Source organism: Oncorhynchus mykiss, chromosome 27, assembly GCF_057628025.1.
Source record: "Oncorhynchus mykiss isolate SJ-2025 chromosome 27, ASM5762802v1, whole genome shotgun sequence".
NCBI lineage: Eukaryota > Metazoa > Chordata > Actinopteri > Salmoniformes > Salmonidae > Oncorhynchus > Oncorhynchus mykiss.
The window spans coordinates 14,422,317-14,443,524 of NC_143048.1; the positions used below are offsets into that span (position 1 = coordinate 14,422,317).

Consider the following 21,208-nt stretch of genomic DNA (forward strand, 5'->3'; position numbering starts at 1 on the left):
TTGGCCCATATGCAGAATGCGCGCATCAAATGTATGTGCTGTAAATGTATGTTCATTGAACTTTAAAAACTGATGTGTTATGCTTAGCCAAATATTTAATAGATTGTGTGATGAATTTACTATCACAATGTTTTTGAATAATTTGTTGCTGCATGCTATTTAGCCTACTATACTTTACCAATCGTTAATTGCACACAAGAGCGCGCATCACAGGATCGCCTTTCACTTTCTTCATTCACAACCATCACGCCCCCTCGCTTCTCCACTCAAACTGTTTGTGAGGCTCCTCGACTACAGAAACAGTTCGCAGTAAGAGGTTTACCTGTTCTTAAACTAACCAGAGAAGCTGCCGCCTTAATGGTGGACTATAGACACATCTCCGTGATTATTCATTGTGGAAATATAGCTATTCCTTTACAAGGTAGGCAAGTATTCACTCAATAATCTATTATTTACTTCTGTTTAGGCTATTATTATGACATTAAAACTGTTGTTTCACAAGTAATTATGGCTGCAAGCTATTGTCACTTGTCCGTTCTGTCTGAATATCTCTTACCTAAAGTATACAAAATAATATATAGGTTATATTTCGCTAGCCTGCATGTCTGCAAATTAGAAAATAATTTATACCCCTGTTTGATTACCAACAATGAAATCAAAATGTGTTGAAATGACAGTCTTCACATGAGATGAGCAGTTTAAATGTGCGTAATTTGGTAGCCGATGCAATTCGATGTGTCGGAACCACTGTCTGCATCTGATTATGATGGATCTAATAGGTTAAGAAGATTACAAGTGTAATAAATAGTGCTTATGATATAACAGGGTGTTCCACTACCAGAGATGTCAACCAGTGTGAGCCACGCGACCCTCACGACGCTCTATCAAATAGATATAAAATACATCAGTGAGAAGAAGCCACTTTAAATTCAGTTGTTTGCTATACACATGTTCGTACTTTTGTTTGGGTATATTCCTTATAACCATATAATACTGTAGCCATCGTTCCATTATTTACAGCCTTATATAGTAGTCCTCTGCTATACCCTAATCAATGGCCTCTTCAATAAACGTGAACGACTACTCCTTCAAGCGTGTGTCCTATAGACCTACAAACGTAAACCTATGTATTGCTCTCTTAGAAAATAATCGCGTTTAAAATAGCCGAGCTGTGTGTGTGGATTAGCAGGTATACAGCGGTAGCCTACCAAATAGTTAACTGGGGGATGTCCGGGAATTGGATGATCTCAGAGCCTAACTATTACATAAGGTTTGTGTTGGTACAACCCACCCACTGGGCACAGACGCCAATTCAACGTCTATTCCACGTTGGTTCAACCAGTTTGGGTCTGAGTGAGACTGTTACACAAGGGCACAATAACCTGGGACCTTAATCACGAAAATAAATCAGAGCCTTTCTCTCTACAATCTCATTTCAAACCCAGAAATGTGTTTTCCACAAGCCATATGACAAATGAATTACATTGGCCATACATATCGGTGCTTACGTATTACCTCTTCAACATTGAACTGATTTAATTCACTGCTGGTTTGATTCAATTATACCGTCTAGGTAGGCTATATAATATGCACAACAATGCACAACATACATTAATGACGTTAAAGTTGACAGGCAATACGTTTGCGCAATAGCCTGAGTATTCCCTCCAAAAACGTCTGGATAATGTATTGCACCTAATGAAAAATAAACTAGTAGAATAATTAATAGATTGGGCGTTGGGTTATTTTGTTGGCCTGGTTTTGTTCATCAGAAGAGAGAAAAACGAAGCAAAATGTCAACCACATTACGCAAGACGCATTCTGATTAGGGGACTGCGTGCCATTGGGATGGCCGAATTAAGAGTTTCAGGACAAGGAATGAAGCACAACTTCTTAATAGCCACTTTGCTTGGTCGGGTAGAGAAGTAACAAGGAGTGCGGAACTGGTGGTATAATGGTATAACCTTTTGATACACAACGCAAATGGAAACCATATGTGGCAGAAATAAACTACAAACAGGTGTTGAATAGAATAATTATGTTACATATGTGTTCAAGAAAATAATAACAAAATATAACATAATGCAGTCAGAATCGTGATTTTCCTGTGTTTTGTATATATTTCCACACTATGAGTTCGGAAATATACTGTGATGTTCTGAAGAGGATGATAATGCCATTTTAGTGTAATAGCTATTTGAAAAGTACACTTGAAATTTCAGCCTGTTTTGGTGGGATGGAGTTGGTGACATCATCAGGCAGTAAATTAGTTAATAGACCAATAAGAAAGAGAGTTCCAAACCACTCTGCCAATAACAGCTAGTTTACAGTTTCCCCCTCCCCACTCAGACCACTCCCAGAATTCTTGCTTGAGAAATTGCTCTTTGCTCTTTGCTTCTTTTTGAAGGTGGCTGCATTGGACCTTTAAATATCCCCATTAATATTTTAATTAACAAGAAATATCTAGGCATATTTTTTTTAGTTTAACCTTTATTTAACTTGGCAAGTTAAGAGTAAATTCTTATTTACAATGATGGCCAAACCCAAACAGTCCCTATGGGACTCCCAATCACGGCCGGATGTGATGCAGCCTGGATTCAAACCAGGGACTGATGCCTTTTGCACAGAGATACAGTGCCTTAGACTGCTGCGCCACTCGGGAGCCCAATAGAACTGTCACTTTTGTGATGAGTAATTCAACATTTTTGTCAGTTTTCATCCAGCTGTCTCATCAGTAGTCTGTGTGTGTGTGTGTGTGTGTGTGTGTGTGTGTGTGTGTGTGTGTGTGTGTGTGCGTGTGTGTGTGTGTGTGTGTGTGTGTGTGCGTGTGTGTGTGTGTGTGTGCGTGCGTGTGTGTGTGCTTGTGTTTGATAAAACTTCCTCTGTGATGGAATTAGGGTAAATCCCTCACCATAAATAGGTGAGGAGCAGGGCCCAGGACCTTCTGAATGAAGAGTGGAGCAGAACAGGATTACAGCATTGTCATGCAGTAGCAGGACTGTCAGCATACATGGGCAAGCACTTTATCCCTGTTGTGTTGTGTTTGTCAACCAGCATGTTTATAGATTCACTTCCCTACATACAATCTGCCAGACACATAATATAAAGATAGAAGGGTGAAATATTGTTTACTTCCTACTCAAGAAAGATGATTTAATCTCTCTGTCTATCTCAGAGAATAGTAGGCTGTTTGTATCATGTCTGTTGGCGTGTCACAGAAATGGTATAGTCCAATTGCCAGGGCAATCTTTCACTATCAGCCCGCATCTGCTGTCACTACTCAGTGACACAATGCCTTGTCACAATGTGGCTAACGACTCTGCGGTCAATTAACACTGCAAATCATCACCGACAAGTCTCAACACCTCTCTTATAAAGACCTCAAGCAGCTTCATATGTGAAGCTTGTGTTAAAATTCACATAACGGTTAGAGATGCCAGGAGTCGACTGGCTGTGGTAGAAAATGTGTAGCATCTCAACACATATCAAGTGTGACAACAGTACTATAACTCCTAAAGGATATGATTCATACACAAATCACCTCAAACCTAATGAGACATTGAAATTGTTTTAACTTTTAAATACAGGATTCATGGTTAAGAAAGTTTTCATAACAGAACAGTTTACTGGAATATAAGATGATGGCTAAATAGGAGTAAAGTCCTCGGGTTGGTGGGGATTCCATTAACTGAGATGATTAACGATAATGTCGTCAGCTGAATGCAGTCAGCAGTATCATCAGTGAGTCAGCTTAGAGCACAGCCACGAACTACACTACATGACCAAAAGTATGTGGAGACCAGCCCGTTGAACATCTCATTCTAAAATCATGGCCATTAATATGGAGTTGGTCCCCCTTTTACTGCTATAAGAGCCTCCACTCTTCTAGGAAGGCTCTCCACTAGATGTTGGAACATTGCTGCGGGAACTTGCTTCCATTCAGCCATAAGAGCATTAGTGAGGTCGGGCACTGATGTTGGGCGATTGGGCCTGGCTCACAGTGGGAGTTCCAAAAGGTGTTTGTTGGGGTTGAGGTCAGGGCTCTGTGCAGGCCTGTCAAGTTCTTCCACACTGATCTGGACAAACCATTTCTGTATGGACCTCACTTTGTGCAAGGGGGCATTGTCATGCTGAAACAGGAAAGGCCCTTCCCCAATCTGTTGCCACAAAGTTGAAAGCACAGAATCATCTAGAATGTCATTGTATACTGTAGTGTTAAGATTTCTATTCACTGGAATTAAGGGGCCTAGCCCGATCCATGAAAAACAGCCGCTTTGAAAGTTACTGAGCTCTTCAGTAAGGCCATTCTACTGCCAATGGTTGTCTATGGAAATTGCATGGCAGTGTGCTCAATTTTATACACCTGTAAGCAAATGGGTGTAGCTGACATTTTGGGGCTCCCGAGTGGCGCAGCAGTCCAAGGCACTGCATTTCAGTGCTATAGGCGTCACTACAGACACCCTGGTTCGTATCCAGGCTGTATCACAACCGTCCGGGATTGCGAGTCCCATAGGGCGGCGCACAATTGGCACAGGTTTGGCCGGTGTAGGCCGTCATTGTAAATAAGAATTTGTACTTAACTGACTTGCCTAGTTACATTTTTTAATTTTTTTTTAAATATAGCCGAATCCACTAATTTGAAGGGGTGTCCACATACTTTTGTGTATGATCAGCAGGAATAAAGATGCTATGCAAAAGACCACAGATCATGATGAGCAACTTTTGATTTTTGTAATGTCTGTCATCCAAATGGGCTTTGAAGAAAAAGGCTACAGTTAACATGCATTTAAATGCTTGTTAGTGTAATGTGCACACAGCTCTGGAGGAAACACAAAGAGGTCCTGATAACAGGTTACCACACAGGGAGACGCACACAAAATGCTTTTGAACAAATAACTTCCTTGGAAAATTGTGTATCCACAAAAGTCTAGCAAGTCTTTGGAATGCACAACAAATTCCCGAGGATGTATGATTTACTGTGTGATTCACTGCAACACCCCACACAAACCTCAAATCAGCACACACCATCTGCCATGTAAAACCATAGGCATTTTTGGGTGGTTTCAGCCAGTCCCTCTCAGCAAACACACAGATTCTTGAAGTGTTTCCCCTTGTATTTCTGTCCTCTGGCTCCAAGGATGTAAATCTCTCTGTCTTTCTCTCTGTGTCTCCACAGACCTCCAAGACTAGCGTTTTGATGTCACATTCCCAAAGCAACTGAACCCCGTCAGAGAAACAGCAGACATAAAGATAGCCAAAGGATTCTTCATCTTCAGAGAGGACAAAGAATAAGGAAGAAGGGAGGTTTTGAAGCTGGAACACCCACCACCCTTATTGAATAATGGTGACTTTTTGAGAGTGCGTTGATCTCAGCTCAAGGCCTACATGCCACTGTGATCACTAAGAAGCGGACAAAGGAAAAAAATCATTTACAAAAATCATTTTAAAAGGAGGTGCAAATCTCATCACTGAGAGACGATCCCCTCACAAACTGAATTCTGGGAAACAGAATGCCAGCGAAGACGCCCATGTACTTAAAGACTACCACACCCAAACGAGGGAAGAAGCTCAAGCTGCGAGACGTCCTGTCCAGTGACATGATTAGCCCCCCGCTAGGGGACATGCGCCACAGTGCCCATGTCGGGCTGGAGGGAGAGGGCGACATGTTCGGAGACGTAGGCTTTTTACAGGGCAAGATGGACATGTTGCCCGCCCTGAACGGCTTACCACGGTCCCACAGTATGGAGAGGCAGCTGGATGAAGTCTATCCCATGAACGACAAAGGACTCAACCACTCTTGTAACAACCACCGCAATCCCTACCACCATTCCACCAGCCTGCTGAAGAGCACCATCTCCATGCCTGTGTTCATCGCCCCCGAACAGGCCCCTCCCAAGCCACCTCGGCTCCACCTGGAGGACTTGACCCCCCCGTCCCAGCAGCAACAGCAACAGCAGCAGCAGCACCAACCTCAGCCGAACAACCATAACCACAACGACCACAACCAGCAGCGGCATCAATCGTTGTCTGTGTGTGACCAGGGTGTCGGCTGCTACATGGACCCCTGCCACGACCTTAATTACTCTGCCTCCTTCAGGCACCTGGTGCCCTCCTCCGGCTCCTTCTCAGAGGTCTCCTCAGAGGACTCCATGTCAGAGAGCTGTGGCCCCCTGGAACCTCAGAGGGGGCTGAGCCTGGATTCAGACGCTGGCCTGAGCAATGAGGACCTGAGGAGCGAGCGGAGTGAGTCGCCCACTGTGTGCCCTAGATTCTCTCCCTGTGTCTCCCGCTCAGAGTCCCTGATGGGCTTGGATCTGGACCTGGGGCCATCCATCCTGGAGGATGTGCTGAGGATCATGGACCGCTACAAGAGTGTTGATGACCACTGTGATTTGTGAGCAGATGGGGGGAAAGGGGTTTAGACACTGCTGTGCAGAGAGGTGTCTGGTACACTTTTTTTTTACCATCCTCCATATAGCCTAATGATGATTGGGCTGGTCCAGCAGACAGGCAGACAGGCAGACAGGCAGACAGGCAGACAGACAGACAGACAGACAGACAGACAGACAGACAGACAGACAGACAGACAGACAGACAGACAGACAGACAGACAGACAGACAGACAGACAGACAGACAGACAGACAGACAGACAGACAGACAGACAGACAGACAGAGGATAGTGCCAGGACTGACAGGCTAAAAAGCCTGGGACTTAAGACGGCTGTAAATGTGGGACTATATAATATCCAGACTGAATACACAGCAGCTTCAGAACCAACCATTTGTCTTTTGATATTCAGAATCACAATGGGGGAGAGACAATCATTTCTCCCACCCAAATTTTTCGCAGACTATCATTTTACATGTTTTTCAGCATAATTTATACTTCACTAACTCTCTAAGTAAGCTCTGTAGTTTTGTGATAGGATAAAACGTAGTTGTCTGAAAATACAATTAATGTACTTAAAAAGACTTCAAGGTTTGTGTTTTTTTCCCCTGAAATATCATATTGCTGATATTCTTCCAGGAACACATTTTTTAAAATTCTGTATGTACATCTGATTGAATTTTACTGTTCTATGTCAGAACAATACGATCAAGACTGGAGTATGCTATGTATTAGTTTGCCATCTAGTGGCATATGTAAGAATGACACCCAACATGCAGCAGTTCGAGCAGGGCAAAAAGTGAGGTCAAAATGTTGTTTTCTGGGGGCTAAAGTGCATTAGAATCAAAGTATCAGAAATGTGCAGCTTCTTCAAAATCCTTTAAATAGAGTGGGATGACCAGAGAAGGTTTCTCTTTTGTAACAGCTGTGCAATTTGTGGACTTGAATCGAATCCTTCAGCATGTTCTTCTATTGCGTTGTTAAATTACAGTGTATCTCCAATTGTTATGTATATAACTGTAATGTATGAAATAAATATGGGAATTAGATGCTGTACCATTGTATCATTCCTTTCTTTTATACACACTACCGTTCAAAAGTTTGGGGTCACTTAGAAATGTCCTTGTTTTTGAAAGAAAAGCACATTTTTTGTCCATTAAAATAACATCAAATTGATCAGAAATACATTGTAGACATTGTTAATGTTGTAAATGACTATTGTAGCAGGAAATGGCTGATTTTTAATGTCTCACATGGAATAGCCTTCATTTCTCAGAACAAGAATAGACTGACGAGTTTCAGAAGAAAGTTATTTGTTTCTGGCCATTTTGAGCCTTTAGTCGAACCCACAAATGCTGTTATTCCAGATACTCAACTAGTCTAAAGAAGGCCAGTTTTATTGCTTCTTTGATTAGAACAAAAGTTTTCAGCTGTGCTAACATAATTGCAAAAGGGTTTTCTAATGATCAATTAGCCTTTTAAAATGATAAACTTGGATTAGCTAACACAAAGTGCCATTGGCACACAGGAGTGATGGTTGCTGACAATGGGCCTCTGTACGCCTATGTAGATATTCCATTACAAATCAGCAGTTTCCAGCTACATTAGTAATTTACAACATTAACAATGTCTACACTGTACATTTTAAGTTAATGGGAAAAAAAGTGCTTTTCTTTCAAGAACAAGGACATTTTTCTAAGTGACCCAAACTTTGGAACGATAGTGTATATACAGTACCAGTCAAAAGTTTGGACACACCTACTCATTCAAGGGTTTTTCTTTATTTTTACTATTTTCCACATTGTAGAATAATAGTGAAGACATCAATACTACGAAATAACACATATGGAATCAAGTTCTCACCAAAGAAGTGTGAAACAAATCAAAATATATTTGAGATTTGGGCCTCCCGCAGTGGTTAAGGGCGCTGTACTGCTGCGCCAGCTGTGCCATCAGAGTCCCTGGGTTCGCGCCCAGGCTCTGTCGTAACCTGCCGCGACCGGGAGGTCCGTGGGGCGACGCACGTCGTCCGGGTTAGGGAGGGATTGGTCGGTAGGGATCTCCTTGTCTCATCGCGCACCAGCGACTCCTGTGGCGGGCCGGGTGCTAGCCAAGGTTGCCAGGTGCACGGTGTAGCCTCCGACACATTGGTGCGGCTGGCTTCCGGGTTGGAGGCGCGCTGTGTTAAGAAGCAGTACGGCTGGTTGGGTTGTGTATCGGAGGACGCATGACATACAGCCTTCGTCTCTCCCGAGCCCGTACGGGAGTTGTAGCAATGAGACAAGATAGTAGCTACTACAACAATTGGATACCACGAAAAAGGGGTAAAAAAAAATTTAAATGTAAAAAATATATATATATATATATATATTTGAGATTTGAGATTCTTCAAAGTAGCCACCCTTTGCCTTGATGAAAGCTTTGCACACTCTTGGCATTCTCTTAACCTGGAATGCGTTTCCAACAGTCTTGAAGGAGTTCCCACATATGCTGAGCACTTGTTGGTTGCTTTCCCTTTACTCTGCGGTCCAACTCATCCCCAACCATCTCAATTGGGTTGAGGTTGGGTGATCGTGGAGGCCAGGTCTTCTGATGCAGCACTCCATCACTCTCCTTGGTCAAATAGCCCTTACACAGCCTGGAGGTGTGTTGGGTCATTGTCCTGTGGAAAAACAAATGATAGTCTCACTAAGTGCAAACCAGATGGGATGGCGTATCGCTGCAGAATGCTGTGGTAGTCATGCTGGTTAAGTGTGCCTTGAATTCTAAATAAATCACTGACAGTGTCACCAGCAAAGCACCGCCACACCATCACACCTCCTCCTCCATGCTTCACAGTGGGAACAACACATGTGAAGACCATCTGTTCACCTACTCTGCGTCTTACAAAGACACGGCGGTTGGAACCAAAAATCTCAAATTTGGGCTCATCAGACCAAAGGACAGATTTCCACTTTTCTAACGTCCATTGCTCGTGTTTCTTGGCCCAAGCAAGTCTCTTCTTCTTATTGGTGTCCTTTAATAGTGGTTTCTTTGCAGCAATTTGACCATGAAGGTCTGATTCATGCAGTCTTCTCTGAACAGCTGATGTTGAGATGTGTCTGTTACTTGAACTCTGTGAATTTGGGCTGCAATTTCTGAGGATGGTAGTAACTCTAATGAACTTATCCTCTGCAGCAGAGGTAACTCTGGGTCTTCCTTTCCAGTGGCGGTCCTCATAAGAGCCAGTTTCATCATATCGCTTGATGGTTTTTGTGACGGCATTTAAAGAAACTTTCAAAGTTCTAGAAATGTTCTTTATTGACTGACCTTCATGTCTTAAAGTAATAATGGACTGTCGTTTCTCTTTCTCTTATTTGAGCTGTTCTTTACATAATATGGACTTGCTCTTGTACCAAATAGGGCTATCTTCTGTATACCACCCCTACCTTGTCACAACACAACTGATTGGCTCAATGCATTAAGAAGGAAATAAATTCCACAAATGAACTTTTAACAAGGCACACCTGTTAATTTAAATGCATTCCAAGTGATTACCTCATGAAGCTGGTTGAGAGAATGTCAAGAGCATGCAAAGCTGTCATCTAGGCAAAGGGTGGCTACTTTGAAGAATCTCAAATATAAAACATTTTTATCTGGGGCTCCCGAGTGGCGCAGCGGTCTAGCAGTCCCTGAATCCAGGCTGCATCACATGATTGGGAGTCCCATAGGGCGGTGCACAATTGGCCCAGTGTCATCCGGGTATGGCTGGGATAGGCTGCCATTGTAAATAATAATTTGTTCTTAACTGACTTGTCTGGTTAAATAAATAAAAATGTGCTTAACAATTTTTGGGTTACTACATGATTCCATATGTGTTATTTCATAGTTTTGATGTCTTCACTATTATTCTACAACGTAGAAAATAGTAAAAATAAAGAAAACCCTGGAATGAGTAGCCGTGTCCAAACTTTTACCTGGTACTGTGTATATATACTCATATACACAGTACATATTAGATATACAAAGTACCAGGTAAAAGTTTGGACAGCCTACTCATTATTTACTATCTCTCTCTCTCTCTCTCTCTCTCTCTCTCTCTCTCTCTCTCTCTCTCTCTCTCTCTCTCTCTCTCTCTCTCTCTCTCTCTCTCTCTCTCTCTCTCTCTCTCTCTCTCTCTCTCTCTCTCTCTCTCTCTCTCTCTCTCTCTCTCTCTCTCTCTCTCTCTATATATATATATGTGTGTGTGTGTCCATCTCAGTGAACTAATACATTGCGGAGGCCTGGACTAAAAGCCAATTCATGCTTGATTCGCAAATGTGGTTGGAGGCTCCATATGGAGAGTGTGACGCATATGCAGAGCCTCCAGAGTCATGCAGATGCCAAATCGAGGTCTGTGCTGCATCGCCATGTGCCTGCCAAATATTTTATCAATGCGGAGGGCTCTGTATAGCTCCGCATTGACATGATTGGTTGACAGTAGGTGGGGGCGGTACATCCTGTATAAACACAAACTCACTTCCTTGACAACAGCTTCGCATTTCTCGGTGAAGTACGATAATTATGAATGCCCTGAATTCTGCTGTGGTCATATCGCCGTAAATGCTTAATGGCCAATGCAGAAGTCGTATTGACATTAGCCCAGATGCACAATGCACTTCTCTCTCCAGAATGCACTCTCTCCTGCCAATTTGTGGACATTTATTGTTTCATAACTTCATTGTGTGAATTGTTTGCGTTTGACCGTTAGTATATATTAATTCCCCATTACATATATAACCAGTAGTACATGTACCGTTAATTCCTGTAATTTCTGATCTACAATTTTTGTCATTTCTTTAATTTTGTCATTTCTTTAATTGCATCCAATATTATTATTCCAGTCTTCCTGTTCGCATTGTCGGAGTGGGCACATTGTTTGCAGAGTGCACAATATATGCTGCACTTGTGAGAAACAAGTTTTGGTTTATTTCATTACATTTAAGAGTTCTGTCAATTTAGTCTGTGTCTTTTGTTTTGAGCGCTCGTGTCAATGTTGAGTAAGGACGTGAAAATAGAAGTAGGCCTATAGGCTACCTGGCCTGCATGCAAATGTAGGCATAAATGTGTCGATTTGGGGCTCTGATAGTATTTCTGATTGGCTTAATGCACCACCACTAATGAATGACCTGTGGATATTCTCAAGTATTGTTTTCTTCACCTCAAACAGCAAGCAAACAAAGTCTGTTTTTACATTCATTGCAAATTACAAAAGTTCCTCAATGTATTAGAAAAATCTTTCCAGTTCTTTCCCTTTCAATAACCACTCAGTGTGAAAGGGAAAATTGTCATGCTCTGATCCAGTGGAAACGTCATAAAATAGGTTTCTTATCAGTGCTTGGCTTGGACTGAAACATGTTCTGGTACTCATTTTGGGTGCTGGTTTTGTTTATATTTAGGTGCAAGAGCTCCACAATACTTTTGAGCTAATATTCTAAGAGGAACAGGAGCTCAAGCAGTAGAACATTTGAGATGCCGGTACTTAGCTCTGGTGAGCTCCTGCCCTGCTGGCTTTTGCAGATTCTGCCACTACTCTCCTGAAGTTGCTGGTGATAGGCTACACGAGGAATAGCAAACCTTTCTCACATGGAATGCCAATTTAACTTACAATGTCTAACGATCTATGTGCCAATTATGGTTTTCATATCCACATTTTCATGAAACAGTTCCATCTAATTTATAATAACATCTTCATATCTCAAAATCATTGTCATGTGATTAATCAAAATTCTATCCAAATCTAAATGAAAATGATATAAACCTACAAAGTAACTTCTATTGTCAACTATGTAAATATAGCCAACAATTCAGTCTGCAGGGAGAAAATATCCCAAGAGCAGGAGGAGACTAGTTGGGCCAGGTTAAGTTTTTTTTCTTCTGGTTATCTAGATCTCTGGCGCCCTCTGGAGGCATCAAACCATAAGCTTAAAGCATCAGACAAGCTCAAAAGATATTGTTGATTTTATTAAAACACATAGGGTGGGTCTATATAAGGAAAAATACACGAGCAATCGATTGGTCAAAAGAACAGATGAATTTCGGTCTACCAAGATTTTATTTAGTCGGGACAGCCCTAAATCTGAGGAAACTGCAACTTCTGGCTTATCTTTTCTAATATTGAGGTAATCCCACCACACAACCTATTAGGGGAGAGTGGGATAAGTTGAGCCACCCTTGTTTCTAGGAAACCATACACAAAATATTTAAGAAAAGTAGTTAAGCCCTGTGCTTCAATGCTCTTAGTTGTTACTGAAATTGACTCATTATGCTGTTTCTTTTCTGCATCTATGTTATATCGCTGAATCTACCTTTAACTTACCCTGTCCAGAGGCTAAACTTACCCCATTCCCGGGGTAAGTTGTGCCAAGAGACCAATCTTTTTGGACAAGCTACAGTATGTTTTCAAACTGTAATGTTTACATATCTTTGTTAGAAAGAATACCATATTTCCCTTGATGGAGTAATGCTGAATGTAAAAATGGCTCAACTTACCCCACTCTCCCCTACCATACATCTTGTCAAATGAACAATATAGGCAGTACCTTTACTACTCTTATGACAATACCTTCTGCTCATGTTGAATATAAATAGAATGTTATTTTCGGGTAAATCTTTATTCTTCCTTTAGTCTGCAGTATTTCAGTTCTTTCATTTTATGAAGTTGAATAAAAGACTGCACAATAGTTCTCTGAACCTCCCTGGCTGGCTGTATCGCTTTAGTGGATACTCAAACTGCTCTCAGACAAGTCTGCAGGTTTTGACAAGCAGAAGTGTCGTAGAGAATTTACGCAACAGTTTAGGAGAATTAACTTGGACATTTAGGACAATTTAAGTTAAGGTTAGGAAAAGGGTTAACTTTTCCCCGACGCGACTCAGAAATACCTAGCTACAACCAGGTCTGCTCTGAGAACAGTCTTGGTTTCCACAAATGCGATTCAGCTCAACATTTAACTCGATATTTGACGAGTTAGTTCTGATTACAGGAATGGTACGTACTTCCATTGAGGGACGCATACAAAACCCAATCAGAGAAGACCATAGGATTAGCTCACAATTCTGCAGCCAATCAGAGAAGCAAAAGGTAGGGCTTTGTGTAGACTGAGGATGTCTGAAGAAATCTAGTGTGGAACACAGCTAGCTAGCTGGTTGAAGGGGTTTGTTTTGCCAATAAATTAGCTAGGCATCTATTTATTGTACAAAAAAAAAAAGTGACTGACACATAAGCAGCTAGCTCGCTGCTGCAATAAATCCACTGAAATGAAGTAAGTGCTCGTGGCAGAGAGATTCTTAGACAGGGCAAAGTTAGCACTGTGGCTAGTAAACTCTTTGCTAACATAGCTAGCAGTTGGCTATCGTAAGCTAGCTAGCTGGTTATACTATAAACATTACACCGTGCGATGTCTGTTGGAACGACCTTGGCCACAGATGAATAGGGGAGTTAGCTAGCCAGCTAGTTATGTTTTTTATATAGCTAATGCTATATGCTGAATGTTACCTGTCGAAATGCCCTTACTATGACTACTACCTTTTTATTCTAGGCTCAACATCGAAGGGTTGCTAGTCTATTTCCCATATGACTACATTTACCCAGAGCAATATTCCTACATGCTGGAACTCAAGAGGACCCTGGATGCCAAGGTAAATAGAGACCCAGCAACATGCCACTTGTTGTAGATCAATCCTAATGCTATGGCCCTATGCATGATGGTAACACATTGTTTATCAAAAGGGACATGGAGTTCTGGAGATGCCATCGGGAACAGGGAAAACGATCTCTCTTCTGTCATTGATTGTTGCATATCAGCGGGTGAGTCAAGATATCTCCGTTCCTCCATCAGGACTCTATTGGAAGAACCTTTGTCACCATTTGGTCCTCTTATACAGTGATCTCTCCTCTCTTTGACAGGAGTATCCCCTTGAAGTCACAAAGCTGATCTACTGTTCCCGAACTGTTCCTGAGATAGAGAAGGTGATCTCTCTCCCTCTCTTTCTCTCTCACACCTTTCTTTGTGCTCCCCTGGCCTTGAAGAACATATGTTTATCATCCCCTTCTCTGATGCCATGTTGCTTCCTTGTCTGTCAGGTGGTGGAGGAGTTGAGGAAGTTAATGGAGTTCTATTCTAAGGAGACGGGTGAGAAGAACAACATCCTGGCTCTGGCGCTCTCCTCTCGGAAAAACCTGTGTGTTCACCCCGAGGTAAGTAGCCTCATATTACAAAATTACAGTAGGCTGCTTGTATCGATTACCCTTTTCAGATATAATGGTATGTGTCCCCTTGAAAGCACTACAGCATGATTGTTTGTCTGTTAGGGTAGGCTACACAGACTTTTTTAAATGCCAACCCTTCTCTGGAGACATGAACAGCATTTTACTTGTCTGTAAAGTAATGTTGCTTCTGAAGCGAGACTAAAGTCCATCAGTGGGTGAGCAGAACAGTCAATTCTAGCCTGCCTGCGCGCAGACCACTCTTTCCTTAAAAAAAAGGTACTTTAAAGTTTGTTAAATATCACAACTTACCAAGACATTCAGTAGAAAGAAAGCACATCTAGCTACCCTACCATAAAAAAACAGCGTACGCAACACATCAATCAGCAATGTTTATTGTTGTCATGGAAATAATAAAACATGATATACAGGCAGAATTCTACTGCCTGAAAAGGTACCGACGCTTCTAATGTGACACCTTTTCAATTGTCTGAAAAGTTATCAATTATCGACATGTTACTACTGTACTGCGTTCTATGTCTGTAAAGGGTCGCGATAGACAACTTCATTGCCCGGCCCTAGCGGTCAGTGCACATATCTTCACGATGATACCCACTAACAGTGGTTCTATAACGCTCTTCAAACACATTTGTGTGTGTTCAATATAGAGCATTTCTTTGCATGTAGTTAAATTGTGTGTGTCCATGTCATGGTCCAAATTGCATGATTCTTTGTGTTCAGGTGAGCTCCTTACGCTTTGGGAAGGAGGTGGATGGGAAATGTCACAGCCTGACGGCGTCATACATCCGTGCCCAACGGCACAGCAACCCAAGCCTGCCTTCCTGCCGTTTCTATGAGGTGAGGGGCTTGGGATTGTGACAAAGAGAGTGATCTGGAGAGTTCCACGCCTCTGTCTGTCTGCCTGACTGACTCTGTCTCTCTGCTCCAGGAGTTTGATGCTATGGGAAAGCAGGTGCCTCTCCCCGCTGGAGTCTACAATCTGGACGATCTGAAGGAGTTTGGGCGGAGGAAAGGCTGGTGCCCCTACTACCTAGCACGCTATTCGGTAAGAATAGCCCATTGTCATAGCATCTGATGTTTTTCTTTTACCAGTGTTTTTGGAGCATGTTATATTTGACAGCATTACTAAAGACGGTACAGTATGAAGATGGGCAGAAACTACTTCTCCAATCGAAATTGCCGATCACACTTGTAGGCGATGTCAAGTTGACGTTGGCTAGCTAAGCTCAAGCATAGAAACACGTAATCAGGTCTAACGATCGTCTCACGCCGAACTGAGCATGTGCAGGCAGTCAAATCATAGGCCCTTTCGGCGATAAAGTTGTTTTTTTACAAATGAAAACGTGTCTGTTTGTCACTTTCACAAGGTTGCAGTATTAACATGTTCAACTACTTAAGACATTGGCTCGAATCTAGGTTGTGCCTTTAGATTTTGAGAAAATTAACAGCCAAGGATGTTTCACTTCTTCTCGCAATGTCTTCTCAAACCCTGGCCTGCTCTGCTTGGTCTGTTTCACAAGCGTTCCCGGACGTCTCGTGACGTTGCACCTCTGGGTTTAGAAACTCTGTGGCATTACTTTATGAAGGAGATGGATTAGTGGCGGTGTTTTTCCTTTTTGCTTCTTTCCTTAACACATACAGATCCTCCATGCCAACATCATAGTTTACAGTTACCACTACCTCCTGGACCCAAAGATTGCAGACCTTGTCTCAAAGGAGCTCTCCAAGAAATCAGTGGTTGTTTTTGACGAAGCACATAACATCGGTAAGGACATTCAGCTGTTTAAGCAACCCACTGTTTCAAGCCTCCGCAAGCTGACGTTCCATCCTCCTCTTCCTCAGACAATGTGTGCATCGACTCAATGAGCGTCAACATCACCAGGAGGACTCTGGACCGCAGTCAGGCCAACGTGGAGACCCTACAGAACACCATTCTCAAGTAAGGTCATACACTAGTGGATCTAGTGGAGAGCAGCACTAGAACCACTGTCATGTTCTGTGTACAAAGGAGAATGTACATGGTGTCTATAATGAGACCGACTGAACCAGTTTGTTGTTCTTGCCCCAAAAGTGTAGAGGGTTTTGATGTCATCTCAACCGCTTGTCCTCTGCTGTAGGATAAAGGAGACAGATGCAGCCAAACTGAAAGAGGAGTACAGACGATTGGTGGAGGGCCTGAAAGAGGCCAACGTTGCTAGGGAGACCGACATCTACATGTCCAATCCCGTGTTGCCAGATGAGATCCTCCAAGGTTAGCCCCCTGGAGTCCAGTCGAAAACAACCAGTTATTGAATATTTAAATCGATTTATGCTCAAACAGGTTTTCATGTATCGATCTTTCCGTTTCTATACTCTGTCCTCCCTCCCCCGCACTGTCTGTCTTTCTTTCCCCCCTCCAGAGGCCGTGCCTGGCAGCATCCGCACGGCAGAGCACTTTGTGGGCTTCATGAAGCGTTTCCTGGAGTACCTGAAGGCCAGGCTGAGGATTCACCATGTGGTGCAGGAGAGCGCTCCACAGTTCCTCAAAGACATCTTTGAGAAGGTCTGCATTGACCGCAAGCCCCTCAGGTAACTTCTACAGTCCTTTTGTGTTAGTTTTGTATAGCCTGGTGCCCTCGGTTGGTGGAGTTTTCCACTTTAGGTCCTAACATGTGCAAACTCTGTCCAACAGGGCACCGGGCAATGTCAACCAAATGCTCCTACACCTAACTGACTCCATCGTGGATTATGTCTCTTTGGTACATTGAAAGAAGTTTCTAGTAACTCCTACTCACTCCTTATATTACATATCTATTTGTTTCTCTAGATTCTGTGCCGAGAGGTTGCGTTCGTTGCTGAGGACTTTAGAGATTGCGGACATCGCAGACTTCTCAGCCATCACCCTCATCTCCAACTTTGCCACTCTGGTCAGCACTTACAGCAAAGGTACTGAACCTCCCTAGGCTGACTGTGTCTATGTTACCTCTACATGGCTACAGCTCTGTGGTTATTTATTTTCTTTGTTTTTCCCTTGCTATCTTCCACAATCAGGCTTCACCATCATCATTGAACCCTTTGAAGACAGAACCCCCACCATTGCTAACCCCGTGCTGCACTTCAGGTGGGGTTCATTTGTGTTGAGTATGTTCTGTTTTGCCAGCAGAACGGTGTGATGTTGATGGATGAGATGTTGTGCCACTGCAAGAGCCAAGGGTGAAATAATCCATCAGGATGCAAGTGGATGGGATCTACTTTTAACCCTGCTCTTCTCTCCTCTCCCTTCAGCTGTATGGACCCTTCCATTGCCATCAAGCCTGTGTTCGAGCGCTTCCAGTCTGTCATCATTACGTCAGGGGTAATCTCTCTCTCTCCCCTTCCTCTGTTCCTAGATTAACTGTGACCTAGCCACTAATCTGTGATTATAAGACACCTGTTGATGGTATCATCTCTCCAAGATGGGGCCACTCACATTCCAAGGCAGTTGGGCTAGAGTGCCATTTGTAAACTTAGTACATGTGTTAATGAGGGACAAATGGCTTTTCTTTGTGTTTCTCAGTACCAAATCAACAATAAATCTGCGGCTTTAAATAAAAAAATGTTTACCACCATTCAGAATTTAGTTTATCAATGAATTTGCATGCGACGCAAACAGAAATGTAAAGTTTGACAGTTTATATTATTTTCAGTATATTATTTAGCCTTTTATTATTTAGCCTCAGCAGTCAGTTCAGTCGTATGATCATCACTTCTCTCCATTGATCCTCTCACTAGATCCCTTGGCTGTGTGTTGGCTCGGCTGTCCTACCCTGTGGTTGTCTACTTCTGATCATGTTTCTACCCACAGACCCTTTCACCGTTGGACATTTACCCCCGAATCCTGGACTTCCGGCCTGTTACCGTGGCATCCTTCACCATGACGCTGGCACGTACCTGCCTCTGCCCTCTTGTGAGTAACCTCAGAAACAGTCTACATGATATGACCTGAGTGGTTAATTCAAGCTATGCTGCGCTTCAGAAAGGATGGAAGGGGGTGACACTGAGCTCTTCCTCTTTCAGGTGGTGGGGAGGGGGAACGACCAGGTGGCCATGACCTCCAAGTTTGAGACGCGTGAAGATTTTGGTTAGTGATTGTTACATTGTATCTATATATTGTAAGCTTGCTGTGCTTTATTGTAAGTTTAGACTCTCCTTTCCTTAGATGTGAAAACAAATCACTGAAATAAACCTGGTCTGGGTTCAATTTTTCAGCTGTCATCCGTAACTATGGCAACCTGCTGCTGGAGATGTCTGCGATTGTGCCAGATGGCATCGTGGCCTTCTTTACCAGCTACACCTACATGGAGAACATTGTGGCGTCGTGGTATGAGCAGGTGTGTGTACACGGTCCACAAATGGAAGGGAGGATAAATGTTGTTAAAAGTGAATATCTTGTTGTTCTGTCTGTACTGTTATAGCAGTAGACATATCTATGTTAGCATTTTATTGGCAGCAAATAGAATTGTGGCCAGAAATGTAATTTTTTGCAAGGTAGTAATCTGGACGTTGAGTAAGCTTTGTCCTCTTGTCCTGCCCCTTTGTGTCTCTGTCTGTAGGGCATCTTGGAGAACGTCCAGAGGAACAAGCTGATCTTCATCGAGACCCCAGACGCAGCAGAGACCAGCATGGCTCTGGAGAAATACCAGGAGGTCAGGATACCCTTTCTTTGACTGTCTTAGGTTGTCTTCTGTCATTGTCTGTGACCTCTGACCCTTTATCTGTTGTGCCCCAGGCCTGTGAGAACGGCAGAGGAGCCATCCTGCTGTCTGTGGCCAGGGGGAAGGTGTCCGAGGGGATCGACTTTGGTGAGTGTTGTTTAGTTCCTGTAACATAGTAGTAGAGCCTCCATTAGGCTCATTTGCTAAACAAAATGGCCACCAAAGTTACAGCATAGGTAATGTGTAGTTAGTTTCATATCACTTATCTCTTCAAATATCTCCCTCAGTCCACCATTTTGGCCGTGCGGTGATCATGTTCGGAGTGCCTTACGTTTACACACAGAGCCGGATCCTGAAGGTCAGTCTAACTCCTCTGCTGTTCATCATCTTTCCCTTGTTCTTCTGCTTTATTCACTGTTTTGGTCTGTTCCTCTCTTCTGTTCAGCGTATGTCCTCCTCAGCCCTCTGTCCTGCAATTCTTTCACTTCCTTTAATCCTAATGGTCTGTTTTTCCAAAATAGTTATCCTTCTCCTCTTCTGTCCATCTCTACCAGGCCCGTCTGGAGTACCTGCGGGACCAGTTCCAGATTAGAGAGAATGACTTCCTGACGTTTGACGCCATGCGGCACGCAGCGCAGTGTGTGGGCCGCGCCATCAGGGGCAAAACTGACTACGGCTTGATGATCTTCGCAGACAAGGTGAGGACCTTCAGAACTTGGCGTGTCTAGTTTTAAAGGAACATTTCTTACCACTCTGATCATTGATAGACTCTACCATGATCATTTTGTTTAAAAAAAATGTTTGTAATTTAGTTCTGTCTTGGACCCCAGGAAGATTAGTTGACGTTGTGGCGTCAGCTAATGGGATCCGAATAAAAATTCTAAATTTTGTGGCTTTCTTGAATTTGAAAGCCGTAATGCACTGAGGTCACAGCAGGTTGTTCCATAATGCTGTCACATCAATGGTAACAAAATAAATGGGTACAATAAAAAAGGCTATTGAAGAGAATTGGAACAATCGTTTCTCACTTGCGTTGCAGCGCTATGCCCGGGCTGACAAGCGAGGGAAGCTGCCCCGGTGGATCCAGGAGCACCTTACTGACGGCAGCCTCAACCTGACCATCGACGAGACCGTACAGCTGTCCAAACACTTCCTACGCCAGATGGCCCAGCCCTTCAGACAGGTACAGCAGGAACATGTTTAGCAGGGCTGTGGATTTATTTTTATGTAGACGCCTGTCTGACTTGTAGAATAAGAAATCACATCAGCTCTATTCATGACATCTCTAACTGCAACGTTCAATGTTTTTGCCAACTGAACCTTTCCCAAGTCTCCCCTTAACCTATCCATTCCCCTCAGGAGGACCAGTTGGGCCTGTCTCTGCTGACACTGGAGCAGCTGCAGTCAGAGGACATGCTGCAAAAGATCGCCCAGATTGCTCACCAGGCCTAAGAGGAAGTGTCATCACCCAGTCAAACCCACAGTCGCTGTTCCAATACTGTCCTACTGTACATAGTTTATTTTTTAAATGTATATTTGCATAAGCCGGTAGGCCGAAAAATAAATGTTTACAGTTTCTACCATGCAGTTGGCATGTTTTTTTTTTAACACATTGACGTGTCTTTGGCATCATTTAAAAGTGAAGACTGTTTTTTTATCAAATCAGTTCTCTGTAATTATTATTACGTGATTAAACTAATCATGTAAATGTAATTAACTAGGAAGTCGGGACACCACAGAAAATCTTCAGATTACAAAGTTATAATTTTCCGAATATAACTCTTCAGATATTTTAATATCTGATTAATTAATTATTTTATACCTCACGTCAGTCTCATTCCAAACGTTGTAAATTGTTGGTTATCTGCACGAACCCAACCTTTTACTGTGAATCATCCATA

General features: G+C 42.9%; 2 protein-coding genes across 2 annotated transcripts; both read left to right on the forward strand.

Moving 5' to 3' along the window:
* The first annotated feature begins 225 nt into the window (after positions 1–225).
* On the forward strand, positions 226–7,443 carry LOC110507600 (cdc42 effector protein 2). The gene is made up of 2 exons (XM_021587693.3): positions 226–421; positions 5,177–7,443. Exon 2 carries the CDS (start codon positions 5,511–5,513, stop codon positions 6,396–6,398), a length of 888 nt encoding a protein of 295 aa, XP_021443368.2. The 5' UTR covers positions 226–421; positions 5,177–5,510; the 3' UTR covers positions 6,399–7,443.
* Positions 7,444–13,147: 5,704 nt separating this feature from the next.
* ercc2 (ERCC excision repair 2, TFIIH core complex helicase subunit) lies at positions 13,148–20,887 on the forward strand. Its single transcript, XM_021587694.3, has 23 exons — positions 13,148–13,669; positions 13,946–14,045; positions 14,137–14,214; positions 14,314–14,376; positions 14,491–14,604; positions 15,355–15,471; positions 15,563–15,679; positions 16,276–16,399; positions 16,477–16,573; positions 16,752–16,885; positions 17,034–17,202; positions 17,441–17,559; positions 17,665–17,734; positions 17,899–17,968; positions 18,458–18,559; positions 18,670–18,733; positions 18,862–18,983; positions 19,206–19,298; positions 19,382–19,454; positions 19,595–19,665; positions 19,862–20,005; positions 20,347–20,490; positions 20,667–20,887. The coding sequence occupies exons 1-23, from the start codon at positions 13,665–13,667 to the stop codon at positions 20,757–20,759; spliced, it is 2,283 nt and encodes a 760-aa protein (XP_021443369.1). The 5' UTR covers positions 13,148–13,664; the 3' UTR covers positions 20,760–20,887.
* The last annotated feature ends 321 nt before the right edge of the window (positions 20,888–21,208 follow it).